Source organism: Oncorhynchus mykiss, chromosome 11 (genome assembly GCF_013265735.2).
Source record: "Oncorhynchus mykiss isolate Arlee chromosome 11, USDA_OmykA_1.1, whole genome shotgun sequence".
Classification (NCBI taxonomy): Eukaryota; Metazoa; Chordata; class Actinopteri; order Salmoniformes; family Salmonidae; genus Oncorhynchus; species Oncorhynchus mykiss.
The window spans coordinates 22554840-22573942 of record NC_048575.1 but is presented as its reverse complement, the minus strand read 5'-3'; the positions used below and the strand labels follow the sequence as shown (position 1 = coordinate 22573942).

Here is a 19103-nt window from a genome sequence, read left to right as displayed (position 1 = left end):
ATGAATTCATTTCAATTTACAGATGTCCTTGTCCTTGTAATTCTTAGAAATTGTTGCAGTTTCAGTGTCGATACTTTTTTGACCGAACATTGGTGGAGCGACACAGCAGCTGCTGTTTGAAATACAGGCTACGATCATTTTCTCATCACATACAATTCAGCAAGTTGCAATACAATAAACTCTCATAAGCCCATCCCACCAGGCATGAAACCACAAACCGGACAATCCTTATTTGGTCGACACACGCGTCTTTATATCGCTAGACAGTACGTTTGACAGATATAGCTGGCTGAGACAAGGAGACTGAATTATCAGAGGTGAATCGTCGCCGACCACCCCATTCTAATCTCGCCATCATTTATTCCCCCCGAGACGCGCGCCTGTTCAAAGGGATTTTTCTAAACAAAGAGAGAGTTGTATTACTTTTGAGACCACCGCTGCTGTGTGCGTCTAAATTCCGCATTCACCTAACTCTACCTCGACGGGATTACTGTTTTTACACTGACCTGTTGGAATATACAATGTTGAAAATGGAAAGGGTAATTTTTACCACATTGTGTTCTGCATTCTTTTTTACAAACTGTGTTTCAGGTGAGTCAGAAACATCATGAACAATTAAAATATATCCTACAATCCTAAACACTGTACACTAGAACGACAGTATATGGATTAATCAAATGATGCTGATACTGCATTTAAAAGCCATTATGTCCTAATTATTCGTTGGCAATTTCTTGGAACCAGTCTGGTTTACAGTACAGGCAATGCACCCTGTGACCCTCTCATGAAAAGGCACACTGTACCTAATTATTTTAAGTTTCACTCATTGTCAATGTCTAACATTACATGTAGTTAACTGATCTTGCTTTTTTTTGTAGGGGACTATCCCAAGGCACAGAACGTTTCTTGGTTGTCTATCAACTTCAAAACACTGCTTATGTGGGATCCTAAACCCACCAACTATTCATACACCGTTGAATATTCTGTGTAAGTAAAGCATTTACATACTGATATTACTGGTTTACGGAACACACGCACGCACACACACACTCACACACACACACACACACACTCACTCACTCACTCACTCACTCACTCACTCACTCACTCACTCACTCACTCACTCACACACTCACTCACACACTCACACACTCACACACACACACACACACACACACAGAGAGAGACACATGCACACACACTAGCCTATGTCTCCACTAAATATTAAGAAGACCGTGCCTATATAACATTATTATGGTACGTATGCACTAACCTATTCCCAGACTCGGTCTCTGACATTGAAGAGTCGGGGTGATGTGTTGGAGGGCAGGAAAGATTTAGGAGAGCAGGAAAAATGTGAGGAAAGTTGTGATCAGACTACACTTTAGATCCGCTAAAATGATTTTCAGGAATTGAAGCATCTTAACCTGGTGAATAGTTCAAGAACAAAATAAGGAATACACATTTTGTATTTAATTAAGTACAGTTTGTGTGATATGTGGTGCAATGAGATAAATATTAAAATGCAAGTCAAAGATTAAAATAAAATGTGGTACTTTTCTTATTGTTGAACTAAGATATCAATCCAGACCCAATGAATGACCTAAATAGAACAAAAAAAACATGTTTGAAGATAATGATAATCCTTTGACTGAAACCTACCATTATGTCTATTTCAGTATTGGCCAGAACAGAGAGAGAGGAACGCTAACAGTATCAGAACGATGTTGTGACTGTATCATAAATATCTTCTTTATTTCAGAATCGGTCAGAACAGAAAGAAGAACCAACATTGTATCAGGACTATGGAGACAGAGTGTGACCTGTCCACCTCTCTGGTGGACCTGAAGGCCATATACTCTGCTGATGTCCTCTCAGAACCTCTACGTGGTGTGAACTCTGACCTCATAGAGTTCCCCCACACAACCTCAGAGAGGTTCACCCCCTACGAAGACAGTAAGTATTGCATCGCAGCCACCTACACTACATGTCATACCATTTATACTATTTTGTCCCTACGAAGACACTAAGTAACCCAACTACCACCTGTCTATAGTCTTATCAATACACATTTTCCACATTTACCCAGACAAGCACCCCATTGTTATAGAAACCTTTGGTTGCACTGCCATACTAGTGCATACTATATTTTCCACATGCGAAGTGGCTCCAAATGTGACAAGCAAGCATGTCAATCTCTACTGTTATTTCCCTTCCAGCGCTTATAGGCAGACCTGAGTTCAAGATCGAGGTGAGCAAAGACAAAAGGAAGATCACCCTGTATGTAGAAGACCCTCTCACAGCCCTGTTCAATAAGCAGAACCAACAGAGAACCATCCGGGACGTCTTCGCTGATGAACTGCAGTACAAAGTCACCTTTGGGAAAGCAACAAGCACGGGCAAGGTAAGCTGAAAGGGGAGGGTAATAAAAATGGCAGCCCTACACTAGATATTTACAGTTCCTCAAAGAACTAGAGCCTGGGGCCGAACCAAGTGAGACAGAGGACATTCGTCAATCGTGTAAGCTCCTTTAAAGGAGCAAGTCAAGGAACATAATTAAATGAAATGCTGTGGATGATATAAGCTTTGCAAAGCTCACTTCTGATTATAGTGCATGGGAAATCTCTCCCTCCCACTGAATCGGTCAGAACAGAAAGAGGTTAAAGAGGTTAAATCAACGTTGTTTCAGTGTAATTTAACATATTGTGACATGGAATCTAGGTGGAAAATAAATTGTAATTGTTGTTGTTTTAAGGGTAAAATTTCAACCGCAGGATTATGTCATCATGGTAACCAATGTTCAACATAGACAAACCTTGTATGAAATATGTTGAATTTGTACCTTTAAAACAATGGCAGATATTCAACGTAATATCCACTATCAGAAAAAAATAACTATAAGCTTGGCAGCACCTCCTACTGGAGAATTTATCTACCCTTTCATCTCCTATCCAGGGTTATAACCAAGCCCAGCCCTGCCAAGCTATGATATTTGTCACTGATTATAACCAATGTGCAATTGTGAGAATGATTGTTGAAAAATCTCCACTTAAAAACAAAATAGATTCACTGTTGCTATATATGTCATTCCAAAGGGTAGGTTTAACTGAGCAAATGAAATGTGACCATACTTTATCATTAATATATATTAAATTATGCTATTTAGGCCTATATAGCGTTTGCAAAGTCCTCAACAGCTATTGTTTCGATTCAACCCAGAATTCAACTAAAATAGACAATACAATTGGCCTAGAGTTTCAAGCTGTGGTTGATTTCAAATGTAATGATATTTTGTGTTATACCACAGCATTGTTGAATAGTTGTTTCTGATTGGCTAGAAGGGCATTCTAGAATGGACGTTAAAACCAGATACCAGGACAGTTGGAAAGGATATCGGGAAAATTGGAAAATATATTTGCGACCTTTTGCCACATTTCAGGCTTCAAACATAAAGATATAAAACTGTATTTTTTTGTGAAGAATCAACAACAAGTGGGACACAATCATGAAGTGGAACGACATTTATTGGATATTTCAAACTTTTTTAACAAATCAAAAACTGAAAAATTGGGCGTGCAAAATTATTCAGCCCCTTTACTTTCAGTGCAGCAAACTCTCTCCAGAAGTTCAGTGAGGATCTCTGAATGATCCAATGTTGACCTAAATGACTAATGATGATAAATACAATCCACCTGTGTGTAATCATGTCTCCGTATAAATGCACCTGCACTGTGATAGTCTCAGAGGTCCGTTAAAAGCGCAGAGAGCATCATGAAGAACAAGGAACACACCAGGCAGGTCCGAGATACTGTTGTGAAGAAGTTTAAAGCCGGATTTGAATACAAAAAGATTTCCCAAGCTCTAAACATCCCAAGGAGCACTGTGCAAGCGATAATATTGAAATGGAAGGAGTATCAGACCACTGCAAATCTACCAAGACCTGGCCGTCCCTCTAAACTTTCAGCTCATACAAGGAGAAGACTGATCAGAGATGCAGCCAAGAGGCCCATGATCACTCTGGATGAACTGCAGAGATCTACAGCTGAGGTGGGAGACTCTGTCCATAGGACAACAATCAGTCGTATATTGCACAAATCTGGCCTTTATGGAAGAGTGGCAAGAAGAAAGCCATTTCTTAAAGATATCCATAAAAAGTGTTGTTTAAAGTTTGCCACAAGCCACCTGGGAGACACACCAAACATGTGGAAGAAGGTGCTCTGGTCAGATGAAACCAAAATTGAACTTTTTGGCAACGATGCAAAACGTTATGTTTGGCGTAAAAGCAACACAGCTCATCACCCTGAACACCCCATCCCCACTGTCAAACATGGTGGTGGCAGCATCATGGTTTGGGCCTGCTTTTCTTCAGCAGGGACAGGGAAGATGGTTAAAATTGATGGGAAGATGAATGGAGCCAAATACAGGACCATTCTGGAAGAAAACCTGATGGAGTCTGCAAAAGACCTGAGACTGGGACAGAGATTTGTCTTCCAACAAGACAATGATCCAAAACATAAAGCAAAATCTACAATGGAATGGTTCAAAAATAAACATATCCAGGTGTTAGAATGGCCAAGTCAAAGTCCAGACCTGAATCCAATCGAGAATCTGTGGAAAGAACTGAAAACTGCTGTTCACAAATGCTCTCCATCCAACCTCACTGAGCTCGAGCTGTTTTGCAAGGAGGAATGATAAAAAATTTCAGTCTCTCGATGTGCAAAACTGATAGAGACATACCCCAAGCGACTTACAGCTGTAATCGCAGCAAAAGGTGGCGCTACAAAGTATTAATTTAAGGGGGCTGAATAATTTTGCACGCCCAATTTTTCAGTTTTTGATTTGTTAAAAAAGTTTGAAATATCCAATAAATGTCGTTCCACTTCATGATTGTGTCCCACTTGTTGTTGATTCTTCACAAAAAAATAAAGTTTTATATCTTTATGTTTGAAGCCTGAAATGTGTCAAAAGGTTGCAAAGTTCAAGGGGGCCGAATACTTTCGCAAGGCACTGTATTGGCCATGTTCTGTTGTAATCTCCACCCGGCACCCCTCAAAGCCTGGTTCCTCTCTAGGTTTCTTCCTAGGTTTTGGCCTTTCTAGGGAGTTTTTCCAAGCCACCGTGCTTCTACACCTGCATTGCTTGCTGTTTGGGGTTTTAGTCTGGGTTTCTGTACAGCACTTTGATATATCAGCTGATGTAAGAAGGGCTATATAAATATATTTGATTTGTATAAATACGACTTTTGTAATACAGTAAATAGCCCAAAGTTAAGGGTTCTCTTACAAACTAATGTAACATTCAACCTTAAAATGAGTAACACATCCATGGTCACATTTAGGCGATACCGTAGCTATACATGTCTTCTTATGTAATCAAATAAAGCATGTTCAAGATAGCATGCATAGGTCATCGCAGGTCTGTGAAGATCTTCACAGTTACTGTAATAATCTGCGCAGAATCAAATGGCATTGATTAATTGCACCATGTACTTTTAATGTAATCTCAACTGCAATCCAGGTCATTTGGTTCTGACCAAGCAAAGTGATAACACATTCATCTGTTGTATAAATAAACAAAATATTTGATATTGTATTCCCGTTTGAACTTTGCTGTGCTTTTAAATGTTTGAAAGCGTTGTGATAGACTTTTGGGTGACAACTAAACCAAAAATCAGACATTGCTTTTCTATTGGAATTTGATCGTGCTTTTAGATGGTTGAAAGCATAGTGATAAAACATTAGAAATTAAACAAACTTTTGGCTGTCTTTTTGAGTGGGTGAATATAGGTTTGAATGTAATTGATCAACGTCTCAACCAAATGTTTTTATGAATGTGTTATGACATAATATAAGCCCTTCTTTATGTAATTCTCCCTCTAGAAAACAAAGATCTCTGCAAGCAGTCAGATAGAGTTAGACAGGAGGGATGTAGATCCTGGAGTGAGTTACTGCTTCAACGTCCAGGCCTACATCCCCTCCCGCAGCACAGACAAACAGCTGGGAGAGCTCAGTCAAAGACAGTGCTCACCGGGCGATGATAAGTCCGTCTTTGAAGGTAAGGATACTAACAATGCCAAGGTTGTGGGTTCAAGTCCCACAGGGATCACATACAAACACTGTACTGTTAGTGGCTTTGGATTAAAGCATCTGCTAAGTGGTATTTTTTTATTTATCTGTTATTTTACCAGGTAAGTTGACTGAGAACACGTTCTCATTTACAGCAACGACCTGGGGAATAGTTACAGGGGAGAGGAGGGGGATGAATGAGCCAATTGTAAACTTGGGATTATTATACAGTGCCTTGCAACAGTATTTATCCCCCCTGGCGTTTTTCCTATTTTGTTGTATTACAACCTGTAATTGAAATAGATTTCATGTAATAGACATACACAAAATAATCCAAATTGATGAAGTGAAATGAAAAAAATAACTTGTTTCAAAACAACAACAAAAAATGGAAAATGTATTTGCCCCCTTTGCTATGAAGCCCCTAAATAAGATCTGGTGCAACCAATTACCTTCAGAAGTCACATAATTAGTTAGATTGCACACAGGTGGACTTTATTTAAGTGTCACATGATCTGTCACATGATCTCAGTATATATACACCTGTTCTGGAAGGCACCAGAGTCTGCAACACCGCTAAGAAAGGGGCACCACTAAGCAAGGGGCACCACCAAGCAAGCAGCACTATGAAGACCAAGGAGCTCTCCAAATTGGTCAGGTACAAAGTTGTGGAGAAGTCCAGATCAGGGTTGGGTTATAAAAAAAAATGTCCGAAACTTTGAACATCCCACGGAGCACCATTGAATCCATTATTAAAACATGGAAAGAATATGGCACCACAACAAACCTGCCAAGAGAGGGCTGCCCACCAAAACTCACAGATCAGGGAAGGAGGGCATTTATCAGAAGCAACAAAGTGACCAAATATAACCCTGAAGGAGCTACAAAGCTCCACAGCGGGAAACATGTTTGGTGTTCACCAAAAGGCATGTGGGAGACTCCCCAAACATATGGAAGAAGATACTCTGGTCAGATGAGACTAAAATTGAGCTTTTTGGCCATCAAGGAAAACGAGAACACCATCCCTACAGTGAAGCATGGTGGTGGCAGCATCATGTTGTGGGGATGTTTTTCATTGGCAGGGACTGGGAAACTGGTCAGAATTTAAGGAATAATGGATGGTGCTAAATACAGGGAAAATCTTGAGGGAAACCTGTTTCAGTCTTCCAGAGATTTGAGACTGGGACGGAGGTTCACCTTCCAGCAGGACAATGACCCTAAGCATACTGCTACAGCAACACTCGAGTGGTTTAAGGGGAAACATTGAAACGTCTTAGAATGAACTGGTCAAAGCCCAGACCTCAATCCAATTGAGAATCTGTGGTATGACTTAAAGATTGCTGTACACCAGCGGAACCCACCCAACTTAAAGGAGCAGTATTACCTTGAAGAATGAGCAAAAATCCCAGTGGCTAGATGTGCCAAGCTTATAGAGACATACCCCAAGAGACTTGCAGCTGAAATTGCTGTGAAAGGTGGCTCTTCAAAGTATTGACTTTGAGGGGGTGAATAGTTACGCATGCTCAAGTTTTCTGTTTTTTTTTGTCTTAATTCTTGTTTGTTGACACTAAAAATATTTAGCATCTTCAAAGTGGTAGGCATGTTGTGTAAATCAAATGATACAAATCCCCCAAAAATCTATTTTAATTCCAGGTTGTAAGGCAACAAAATAGGAAAAATGCTATGGGGGGTGAATACTTTCGCAAGCCACTGTACGTATATATTATCGTGCTAAGTAGTACTACTGAGGTGTACTGTGAAGGGTTGGTGTTTTTTATTCTCCCGAGTGGCACAGCGGTCGAAGGCACTGCTTCTCAGTGCTTGCGTCGTTACTACAGACGCCCTGGTTCGATTCCAGGCTGTATCACAACCGGATGTGATTGGTCCCATAGGGCGGCGAATAATTGGCCCAGCATCGTCTGGGTTTGGCCGGTGTAGGCCGTCATTGTAAATACTTGCCTAGTTAAATAAAGGTTACATATATATATATATATATATAATTAAAATACATTCATGGCCCATGTGTCAGCCTTGATCTTTTTGACAAGTTATGTTCATAAAGGAAATTTGGCCCTGTTTAAATATATTCTGTAACTCGATAATTCATGTTGGCCATTAGATTTTTAAGGGAGTTTAGATTTGCATCTGTTGTACTGAGGATATCGAATCCTTAGCCACTTAGCTAATGCCAAATCCTAGTACTACAAATGTAGAATCATTCATGTGCATCTTACTCGCTGTGAGGAATGATGAGAAGAGGGTTATAGGTGCTGATCATATCTCCTAGTGGGCCAATCGGTATGGGAATGCGAAGGATAAAATAAGCTAATTAATTACTAATGTTTAGACTGAATGTGAAATGCAACACTGGAAAAGTCCCTGTGCGTGTTTGTGTGTGTATGTGAATCACTGTCTAGCCAAATAATTGTTCGCAACCCTATTTCCTCTCCAGAGTATGGGATCGGTGTGATTGCTACGTTCATCCTACTTATCATTATGATCATAGTAGTGGCCATCGGAGTCACAGTGGTGTGCTGCAAACGCAGAAGGAATGCCAACAGAAGTGGAAAAGAGGGAGTGCCACTAAGAAGTGTGTGAAAAGAGAGTGCACCATTGACAGATGCTTGGGAATACAAGGTACAACTTAACTGGATTTACTCTTTGAAAGGGAGTCTGCAGGGGCTGCCCCAGTTCAACATTCCACTGTCGAACACTGGAGTTCACCATTTTGTTTCTGTGAAACTGCACAGTGAATATGGTACATGTGCTGTAGTGTATATTTTGTTTCCATACAATGCTGCAAATATCCACCTTTTTGATTTTGTGACTTTTACTACTGCTGTGAATATTATCTTTTAGAAACACTACCAACTCTTATTTTATTGTGTTTTATTAGGTTTTTAACTTGATATAATCTTTGGTCAAATATAACTTGATTTTGGGAGACTGCTGAATACTAAATCATATGGGAAATTAAGATTAGTAGGATTATATATATCATTTTTTATTAAGATGCTTAATTTATTATATGTAGCCAATCTGAAAGTAATCTTTGTATTTTAGGTTATTTTAAACATTTAGGGGGATCAGTAGATACAGTAGCCTATATGTTGAAACTAAATTATTTTGCCTTATATATATTTAATATATATTTACACTGAGTGTACAAACCATTAGGAACAGCTTCTCTTTCCATAATATAGACTTACCAGGTGAAAGCTATGATCCCTTATACATGTCGCCCGTTAAATCCACTTCAATCAGTGTAGATGAATGGTAGGAGACAGGTGAAATAATAGTTTTTAAACCTTGAGACAATTGAGACATGGATTGTGTATGTGTGCTATTCAGAGGGTGACTGGGCAAGACAGAAGATTTACTGTAAGTGCCTTTGAGCAGGGTATGTTAGTAGGTGCCCTGTGCACCGGTTTGAGTGCGTCAATAACTGCAATGCTGCTGGGTTTCTCACGCTCAACAGTTTCCCGTGTGTATCAAGAATGGTCCACCACTCAAAGGACATCCAGCAAACTTGAAATAACTGTGGGAAGTAGTGGAGTCAACATGGGCCGGCATCCCTGTGGAACGCTCTCAACACCATGTAGAGTCCATACCCCGAAGAATTGAGGCTGTTCTGAGGGCAAAAGTGTTGCAACTCAATATGAGGAAGGTGTTCTTTATATTTTGTACACTCAGTGTATACCAAACAGTTAGATGATAAAACATGATGTAAAATAATCAAAGCAAAATGAAACACTTTTATAACTGTGGAGTCTGGTACTAATATGGTACTCTTGTTTGATTTTATTGGCATTTTCATAATAAAGTCTTACCATTCATTTGTGGTAATGTGTTTATCTTTGATATGAGACATCGTGGAATAGTGGGGTATGTTATGTTAATGTGACTACGCTCTGGTGAGAATGCTCAAGTTACGTCATCTTTATCACAGCAGACATCAGTCTTGTATAGTTCCTGCAAAAAGATCTAACCAGCACCATCTACAGGTCATTCAACTCACAATTATTTCACACAATTTTTGTGGGCGTGGATTTTCAAGAAAAATAGAACACATTCAAAACATTAAAATTACATTAGAATTGCAATTCAGAGAAAATCATATAAAACATTGTTTTGTTACAGTCCAAGACAATTATTAACCAAAAGAAAACAGAGTTAAAAGATGAATTGAACTAGAATGAGATGTTTTCAGTTTTGTAAACTGCTTAAAGATACAGTATGCTCTTAGAAACAGTCAGCATATTAGCCTGCAGTAGTTGATTGTTGACTATCTCGTGATGACATTGCCTGTGTCAGACTTTGCGTTTTGCCAGTCCTGTTTGGTAAACACATTTCCCATCAGTCTGGATGTAGCTGACAGTCATATTGTTCTCTGTGACTTCAAAGTAAGCGAACCCACCGGATGTATGGTTGACAGCGTTGGAGAACCGTTGCCATGAAGTCGGGAAGCTGTTGATGTTATGAATGGACATTTCTGTAAAGGCCCCACTCCCGCTGACCACATAAGAACTCCCATCATCCTCTCTGATAAACTGGTAGAAGTATGGAAAGTCAGGTCAACATCAGTTGTTCAAATAAGTGACTGTGAAATGGTAACATTTGTCTATTCAAACTGTAACATTGAACCCATGTTATTCTATGTATGTATATGGTCCTAACATGCATGATAACCCACCTGTATACTGTGGTCATGACCACTCAGGTAGACTGTGACATCGTACTTCTTCAGCAGTGGCCGTAGTCTATCCACAAGACACTTAGTGGGGCCGTGATCACCAATGGACCACACAGGATAGTGACCAGCTACCACAATGAACTCTGACCTGGGAGAAAAAGATAGACACAAGACTGTGTTAGCCAGCTGAGCTAAAGCCTAGGCATTCACTTCGGGGAGCTAAAACAATTCTTTGTCTCAGGCAAGGTTACTCATAATGTAAGTCTGGCTTACTGAACCTTTTCTGTTACAGGAGAATCTAGTACTCATACGGTAACAGCTTGAGGAATGTATGTGTAGCAGTGTGAAGTGAAGGTCTCTTGATTAAAAGAGTGATGAGAGTGGAGGAGTGGAGTTTTGAGAGTGGAGGAGGCTAGTCAGTCAGGGATCTCTACAAACATGCTCTGAAATCTTCACATTCTTTTCCCGAGACTCAAACAACAACTTGTCAGATCTGAGACTTTTCTTTCCTCTGAACCGTGAAAAACATTGAATCCATCCACTTTCTATTTAAGTGTTAAGTTGTTCCACCTCAGTGGTTTGACAGATGTAATTGAACAGTGTACTTAAGAGGCTGTGTTTGACCAGTTGTGTTTTAGGGCCAGTTTCTCAAATCTAGATTAAGCCTAGTCCTGGACTGAAAAGCAGGGTCAAATCTCCATTTTGCTTTTCAGTCCAGGACTAGGCTTAATCTAGATTTGAGAAACTGGCACTAAAACACAACAGGTCAAACACAGGCTCTTAAGTACACACTATGCTTAATCTAGGTCCAGGAAACTGGACCATATGGACCTTACTTGCTGTTTGCCAGTCTGGAGTTGATCCAGTCGAACTGCTTGGCAGCAGCCTCCGGGTCCTCTTCTCCTTTGGGCTGGGTCCCCTCATAGGTGTTCCCACAGAGCACTACGGTGTCAACCATCAGGACGGTCACAGACACGTTACTCTGGGGAACCTTGAACTGGAGCTCATAGTACAACTCAGGGAACCTCCTGAGGTAACAAGGAGAGAAGAACACAGACGTTATGGTTCTGTGTAGCTCAGTTGGTAAGCAACAAAAAGGTTAGTGGGCAATTCCCACAGGGATCACATACTAAAAGTGTATGCACAATTTGGATAAAAGCATCTGATAAGTTGAATATGAATATTGGGTCCCACTTTAAACTAATTACAACTAATAAGGCTATATACACTTTCAGTGACAGACTGACCAGGTGAATCCAGGTGAAAGCTATGATCCCTTATTCATGTCACTTCAATCGGTGTAGATGAAGCGGAGGAGACCGGTTAAATAATGATTTTTCAAGCCTGGTGACAATTGAGACATGGATTATGTGTGTGCCATTCAGAGGGTGAATGGGCAAGACAGAAGATTTAAACCCCCTAGAGTCGATTAAATCCCCATCAAAACACATCAGTTTAAACTAGAGATATCAGTTTTTGTTGCATTGTATGCGTCTCAATCGCACTTCTACATCAGCAGGGAAAAGTGGCAGAGCTAGAGCTGTGTTTGTCCCACCATGAGACATCCCAAAAATCGGTCTTCTCACGAAATTGTCTGTAGCGTCCGAACAGCCTACAAACTATTATGACCACTCTATGGAAAGGCGAGACTCTCCCTCACGAGCACGATGGTGTTCTCCGTTTGGCTCTATGACCCCCACAAGTGTCATGGGACTCATCTGAAGTCGATACCGCTGATGTGCCAACTTCTGTTTTGAAGCGACCAAACCGTTTGGGCTACAAACTAATTTGACCCCGCTGTGGAAACGAGGCATTGTCACCAATATGATGGTGCTCACTGTTTTTCTCTAACACCTCCACTAGTGTCATGGAACTTGTCTGAAGGTAACTAACTGGTAGAGAGAATTCTGGTGTATGGCGAATGGAGGTAGTTTTGTGCCTACCCCATAAAAGGGGTTAAATATGTGTAAAAAAAATATATCATAACAATAATAATTGTAGTAAAGGCCAAATTCAATATTTTATCTCGAAAAAATGTATACACAGTAAGAGTCAAAAGTTTGGAGACACCTACACATTCCAGGGTTTTTCTTTATTTCTTTATTATTTTCAACATTGTAGAGTGTTAAACAAATCAAAATATATGTTTATTTTAGAATCTTCAAAGTAGCCACCCTTTGCCTTGATGACAGCTTTGCACACTCTTGGCATTCTCTCAACCAGTTTCATGAGGTAGTCACCGGGAATGCATTTCAATTAACAGGTGTGCCTTGTTTGTGGAATTTCTTTCCTTCTTGATGCAGGTGTTTTGTGACACGTTACGGGTGGTATACAGAAGATAGCCCTATTTGGTCCATATTATGGCAAGAACAGCTCAAATAAGCAAAGAGAAATGACAGTCCATCATTACTTTAAGACATGAAGGTCACTCAATGCGGAACATTTCAAGAACTTTTAAAGTTTCTTCAAGTACAGTCACCAAAACCATCAAGCTATGATGAAACTGGCTCCCATGAGGACCGCCACAGGAAAGAAAGACCCAGAGTTACCTCTGCTGCAGAGGATCAGTTCATTAGAGTTAACTACACCTCAGATTGCAGCCCAAATAAATGCTTCACAGAGTTCAAGTAACAGACACATCTCAACATCAACTGTTCAGGGGAGACTGCGTGAATCAGGCATTCATGGTCAAATTGCTGCAAAGAAACCACTACTAAAGGACACCAATGAGAAGAAGAGACTTGCTTTGGCCAAGAAACATGAGCAATAGACATTAGACCGGTGGAAATCTGTCCTTTGGTCTGATGAGTCCAAATTGATAATTTTGGGTACCAACCGCCATGTCTTTGTGAGACGCAGAGTAGGTGAACAGATGATCTCTGCATGTGTGGTTCCCACTGTGAAGCATGGAGAAGTGATGGTGTGGAGGTGCTTTGCTGGTGACACTGTCTGTGATTTATTTAGAATTCAAGGCACACGTAACCAGCATTCTGCAGCAATACCCCATCCCATCTGGTTTGCACTTAGTGGGACTATCATTTGTTTTTCAACAGGACAATGACCCAAAACACACCTCTAGACTGTGTAAGGACTATTTGACCAAGGAGAGTGATGGAGTGCTGCATCAGATGACCTGGCCTACACAATCACCCAACCTTAATCCAATTGAAATGTTTTGGGATGAGTTGAACCACAGAGTGAAGGAAAAGCAGCCAACAAATGCCCAGCATATGTTGGACCTCCTTCAAGACTGTTGGAAAAGCATTCCAGGTGAAGCTGGTTGAGATAATGCCAAGAGTGTGCAAAGCTGTTATCAAGGCAAAGGGTGGCTAATTTGAAGAATCTAAACTCTAAAATATATGTTGATTTGTTTGTTACTACATGATTCCACATGTGTTATTTCATAGTTTTGATGTCTTCACTATTATTCTACTATGTCGAAAATAGTACAAATAAAGAAAAACCCTTGAATGAGTAGGTGTGTCCAAACGTTTGTCCAATCAAATAGCTAAAGGATCCATAGTATGACCATCTTAAAACAATTCCACACATCAGTCTAGAACCCCCTCCCAAAGTGCCTTTGAATGGGGCAAGGTGATAGGTGCCAGGCGCACTGGTTTGAATGTGTCAAGTTCAAGAACTGCAACGCTGCTGGGTTTTTCATGCTCAACATTTTCCCGTGTGTATCAAAATAGGTCCACCACCCAAAGGACATCCAGTCAACTTGACACAACTGTGGGAAGAATCGCTGTGGAATGCTTTTGACCCCCTGTAGAGTCCAGGCACCCACAAATTGAGGCTCTTCTAAGGGCAAAAGGGCGTGCAACTCAAATTAGGAAGGTGTTCCTAATGTTTTGTACACTCAGTGTACAGTATATAGCATATAGTAATAATTATTTTAGCACTGCATAAAGGCTTCACAAATTCTCTGTAAGCTTATGTCATAAATATTCACAGTGCCAATTAGGCAATTCACCCAATAGTGGGATTGTTTATTTCACCCTTTTATATACCATGAAATTCTCTTAGAGGATTTGTAAATCCTTTATGTATGCTATATAAAGCCTTTATAAGTTGTACTTTTAAAGTGGGACTAAATATTGTGTTCAGGATGTGGTGAAAACAATCAAAACACACAGTTTATCTAGTGCACCGTTAGAGATGCTCACCATCTCCCCGATCTGTTGGAGTAAGCAATCTGAGCAGACACATTTTTTAGATGGTCGTGGTTTCCCGCCACAAGGTACCATGGGACGTCAACGAGTGATGGTTGAGAGAAGACACGCTCGAAGGTGTGCTGCAGGAAGAAAAATTCTATTATTATCAACCAGGAATATGACTGATGCAAATTCACAAACAAGTCAATTAAAAAAGTAAAGAACAAAGGATGGTGGAAATGCTCATGTTTTTTGTTCCTATTTTCTGTTATCCATTTTAACATGATTATGTTACAAATCATCCTGTGTGCTGCAAAACTACTAATATCCCAATGCTCTGTAGAACTAGTTCATCTACAATATGCTACCACAAGAGGGCAGGCATTTGCTTCACTTCATTTCTTTTTCACAAGAAGATAATCACATCCATCTCGGCACACACTGGTTGAATCAACGTTGTTTCCAATTGGCGTCTGTGCCCAGTGGGATGGCTCTAGAAGAGTTCGTTGAGCGAAAGTGCCTTCTCCACTCTCATCTTAATACAGCTCTATCTGTCAATCTGTGTTACGTCACTCTGTGTACTCAACAAACTACATTCCCTCTGTTACAAAGCTGGGTGGCTAGAAACACGGAAACAGCGTACACGGAATCATCGTAATATACCCACTACTGTACATACCATTTTATCTTCCTAAATATATTGTCTGTACTCACCACATATTTATATTCTCACTAATATATCTACCTTGATCGTTATTAGTTTATTTCTTGTTTAGATTTGTATATTATTCTGTATTTGTATTGTATTTGCGAGACATTCTACTGAACTGACGGAACACAAGCATTTCCCTGCACCTGACATAACACCTGCAAATCTGTGTACGAGACCAATAAACTTTGATTTGATACTGTACACAACACCAATGTACACAACACCTATCTCAACACAGAATGGATCATAATATATTTAGCCTGCCCTTTGTAGTTAGCAAAGTGTCATACGTTTTACAATATGATATTACCACTGTGTTTTGAGTGTATTGAAGTGTGAACTATGAACTTGGTTTTCCTGTGAACTGACCTTGAAGCGTGGGTCATCCACGTCCTTCACTCCGCCATAGTAGAAGTGGTCTCCCAGACTGAGGACAAAGTCCAGTCCCAGGGTCTGGGCTGCCCAGGACATCTCCTCAGCGATGGCCTCCTCATGAGGGGTGTAGTAAGGGAAGAGCGGGAGTCCTCCCCAGTCCCCCAGCCCAATGAACCGCAGCGATGCTAAAGGACAGGTATAACCAACACAGCAGACCAATCACACATCATTCTTCTGCTACTTTTTATTTCATACTATCTCATGTGCTTGAACCAAAAACAGATGAGTCTTTGGTACAATTACTTTACAGTCTAATTTCAAATTGATAATAGAAAACAGCCACACTTACAGACAACAGTGATAAATAGAAAACTGTACCTTGGCCCAGTGGTTGGCAGTGAGGACAGAATGAATGTAAGCACACCAGTAGCAGCAGATACAACCTATCCATTATGCCAGAGTGGAGAGGAATAGACTTACTAACAAAGAAAACGAACAGTTGAGCAGTTGGTCAGTGTGTCACACGCTGTTACAGGAAGAAGATTTCCATTTGTTCTCTTTAGAACTGTTCCTATAGAGGAAGCAGTATTGTGGTTTCAGATAACTTCCTTTATTGAGCCATGTCAGAAGACAAGACAGAACAATGGACAGGCTAGCCGCTAGACAATCAATTTAAGTGATCAAATTAGTATATTCGGAATGTAATAAATTAGCTACATATATGAATATTACAATTAGATGAAAACAAGACATTTAGTAAAAATACATATATACACAATTTCACCTAAATGTATCACCTGGACGTATTTACAGTCCAACTATAAAACTTCCCATAGTCTGTCTCTTAATTTAATGATTAACATGGAAAGAAAGGTAAAGTCACGTGTGTACTTGAGTTCTGTACTCTGTACCAGTGGATGTCAATGACCTTTCACCTATTACACCAGAGGTGTAGAAAGACAGGGCATGTTCAATGTAAAGCTCAGGTACCTTTTTTACGACTCTGCTGTCTGTGCCAAGGTTCAAATGGGAAAGTCATTGTTACATTACGTGCCTTTACGAAACGCATCTATGAGCAACTCAAGTATCCTTATAAAACAAAGACATACAGTAAAATCACACCACTTATCAAACTTAACTCTTCGAAATAAAATATACAGCAAATTACTACTCTGTATGTGGAGTTTATTCAGAGGACGACAGAATACACTTATTTTCTGACGATATGTTTGAACTCTGACCAAGGTAACCTTTCACCCACATTCTCCAGAGAGGTATCAGCCGTTTCTGTCTCCTCCCATCAGGCGACCCCAGCACAGACTTCAATCATACTACCTACCAAAGAGAATGCATTAAGGTTGAAAAAGTCTGTCTACCTGCCCTTCCCATTTCTCCTATTTACAGTCTAGATCCTCTATGGGCTTTGTAGAACATAAGCCAACTAAACACCTGTTCCCCCATGTAACCCTGTGATAATATGGCAGTCTAGTCCAGTCACAGTCTCTTTTTAATGAAAATGTTATGTTGATACAGTTATTGCAGGTCCATGCTCTTTTTAGTGTCAAGCCACAATATTATAGTCTCTCTCCCATATAAAACCATGCGTTCTGCAGAGGCTGTTTATTTACAGTTCAGTAAAAAAATGTACTCTGTTACAGTATATTACACTGAAAAACAGAGGCAACTATTGGGTAGTAGTCACTGCAGCGGCGAGGGGCCAATAAATAAGGCTTCTGGGGTCTGCTGATCAAGTGCACCATCCTGATACAGGGAAGGGTAACACATTTCATACAATGTCACATTTCATACAATTCCACATAAATCAATAGTCAGTCATCAAGTGCCAAGCCTACATACTGCTACACGCAGCCTGAGAATTACTGTAGTAATGGAAGTAGTGCCTCAGAGACAGACGTCATGTTCGAAGAGGGTCGCCTGAGCGCTGCACAGATATTGATCACATAGTGAGTACTTATTTGGAATGAAAGATTTGTAATTCTGGCAAGAGCCTTACTCAGGCTGCTCCTCTGGAACGCTTTGGTAGCATCCCAAATGGCACCGATCCACTAGATGGCACTGGACAAAAGTAGTGCACTATATATGGAAAAGGGAGCCATTTGGGACAAAGTCACTGAGAGGACGGGAGTCTCGAGCTTCAGGCTTCACTTCCCCTTTACTCTACAGCAGATTAGAGTTTCTCTCCTCCATAAGGAATAGCCTGGTCCTTGACAGTACCAACGGATCAGGAACTAGGCTAGGAAATCACATGGAGCGATTTCACCCCGGAGGGGCAAGCAGCAGCTTCATCTGAATGTTATACAGTTGAAGTCGGAAGTTTACATACACTTAGGTTGGAGTCATTAAAACTCATTTTTCAACCACTACACAAATTTCTTGTTAACAAACTATAGTTTTGGCAAGTCGGTTAGGACATCTACTTTGTGCATGACACAAGTACTTTTTCCAACAATTGTTTCCTGACAGATTATTTCACTTATAATTCACTGTATCACAATTCCAGTGGGTCGGAAGTTTACATACACTAAGTTGACTGTGCCTTTAAACTGCTTGGAAAATTCCAGAAAATGATATCATGGCTTTAGAAGCTTCTGATAAGCTAATTGACATCATTTGAGTCAATTTGAGGTGTACCTGTGGATGTATTTCAAGGCCTACCTTCAAACTCAGTGCCTCTTTTACTTGACATCATGGGAAAATGAAAAGAAATCAGCCGAGACCTCAGAAAAAAAATTGTAGACCTCCACAAGTCTGGTTCATCTTTGGGAGCAATTTCCAAACACCTTAAGGTATCATGTTCATCTGTACAAACAATAGTACACAAGTATAAACACCATGGGACCACGCAGCCGTCATACCGCTCAGGAAGGAGACGCATTCTGTCTCCTAGAGATTAACGTACTTTGGTGCAAAAACTGCAAATCAATCCCAGAACAGCAAAGGACCGTGTGAAGATGCTGGAGGAAACAGGTACAAAAGTATCTATATCCACAGTAAAACAAGTTCTATATCGACATAACCTGAAAGGCCGCTCAGCAAGGAAGAAGCCACTGCTCCAAAACCGCAATAAAATAGCCAGACTA

General features: G+C 40.3%; 2 protein-coding genes across 6 annotated transcripts; one reads left to right on the top strand and one right to left on the bottom strand.

Annotated features, from left to right (window-relative positions):
* The first annotated feature begins 215 nt into the window (after positions 1-215).
* f3a (coagulation factor IIIa) lies at positions 216-9901 on the top strand. Its single transcript, XM_021620512.2, has 6 exons — positions 216-591; positions 879-987; positions 1763-1956; positions 2220-2404; positions 5880-6054; positions 8518-9901. Exons 1-6 carry the CDS (start codon positions 522-524, stop codon positions 8661-8663), a joined length of 879 nt encoding a protein of 292 aa, XP_021476187.2. The 5' UTR covers positions 216-521; the 3' UTR covers positions 8664-9901.
* LOC110535486 (tartrate-resistant acid phosphatase type 5) lies at positions 9836-16834 on the bottom strand. Of its 5 annotated transcripts, none has more exons than XM_036935191.1 (7): positions 16787-16834; positions 16381-16445; positions 15997-16187; positions 14928-15055; positions 11595-11786; positions 10759-10906; positions 9836-10615 (listed from the first exon to the last, which is right to left on the bottom strand). In XM_036935191.1, exons 3-7 carry the CDS (start codon positions 16096-16098, stop codon positions 10376-10378), a joined length of 810 nt encoding a protein of 269 aa, XP_036791086.1. In that variant the 5' UTR covers positions 16099-16187; positions 16381-16445; positions 16787-16834; the 3' UTR covers positions 9836-10375. The 5 variants fall into 5 exon arrangements, with proteins under 5 accessions (XP_036791086.1, XP_036791085.1, XP_021476185.2 ...); XM_036935190.1 differs by having other exon boundaries at positions 16381-16573; positions 16800-16820; XM_021620510.2 differs by having other exon boundaries at positions 16381-16573; positions 16787-16804.
* Between the last annotated feature and the right edge of the window lie 2269 nt (positions 16835-19103).

Coding starts and splice junctions, on each gene's coding strand:
- f3a (XM_021620512.2), top strand. CDS start 522: ATGTTGAAAATGGAAAGGGTAATTTTTACCACATTGTGTTCTGCATTC. Junction 2,405..5,879: donor AAGCAACAAGCACGGGCAAG/GTAAGCTGAAAG, acceptor TTCTCCCTCTAG/AAAACAAAGATCTCTGCAAG. Junction 6,055..8,517: donor TGATAAGTCCGTCTTTGAAG/GTAAGGATACTA, acceptor TTTCCTCTCCAG/AGTATGGGATCGGTGTGATT.
- LOC110535486 (XM_036935190.1), bottom strand. CDS start 16,453: ATGGATAGGTTGTATCTGCTGCTACTGGTGTGCTTACATTCATTCTGT. Junction 16,188..16,380: donor CTGCCAACCACTGGGCCAAG/GTACAGTTTTCT, acceptor CCTGTCCTTTAG/CATCGCTGCGGTTCATTGGG. Junction 15,056..15,996: donor TGGATGACCCACGCTTCAAG/GTCAGTTCACAG, acceptor TTCTTCCTGCAG/CACACCTTCGAGCGTGTCTT.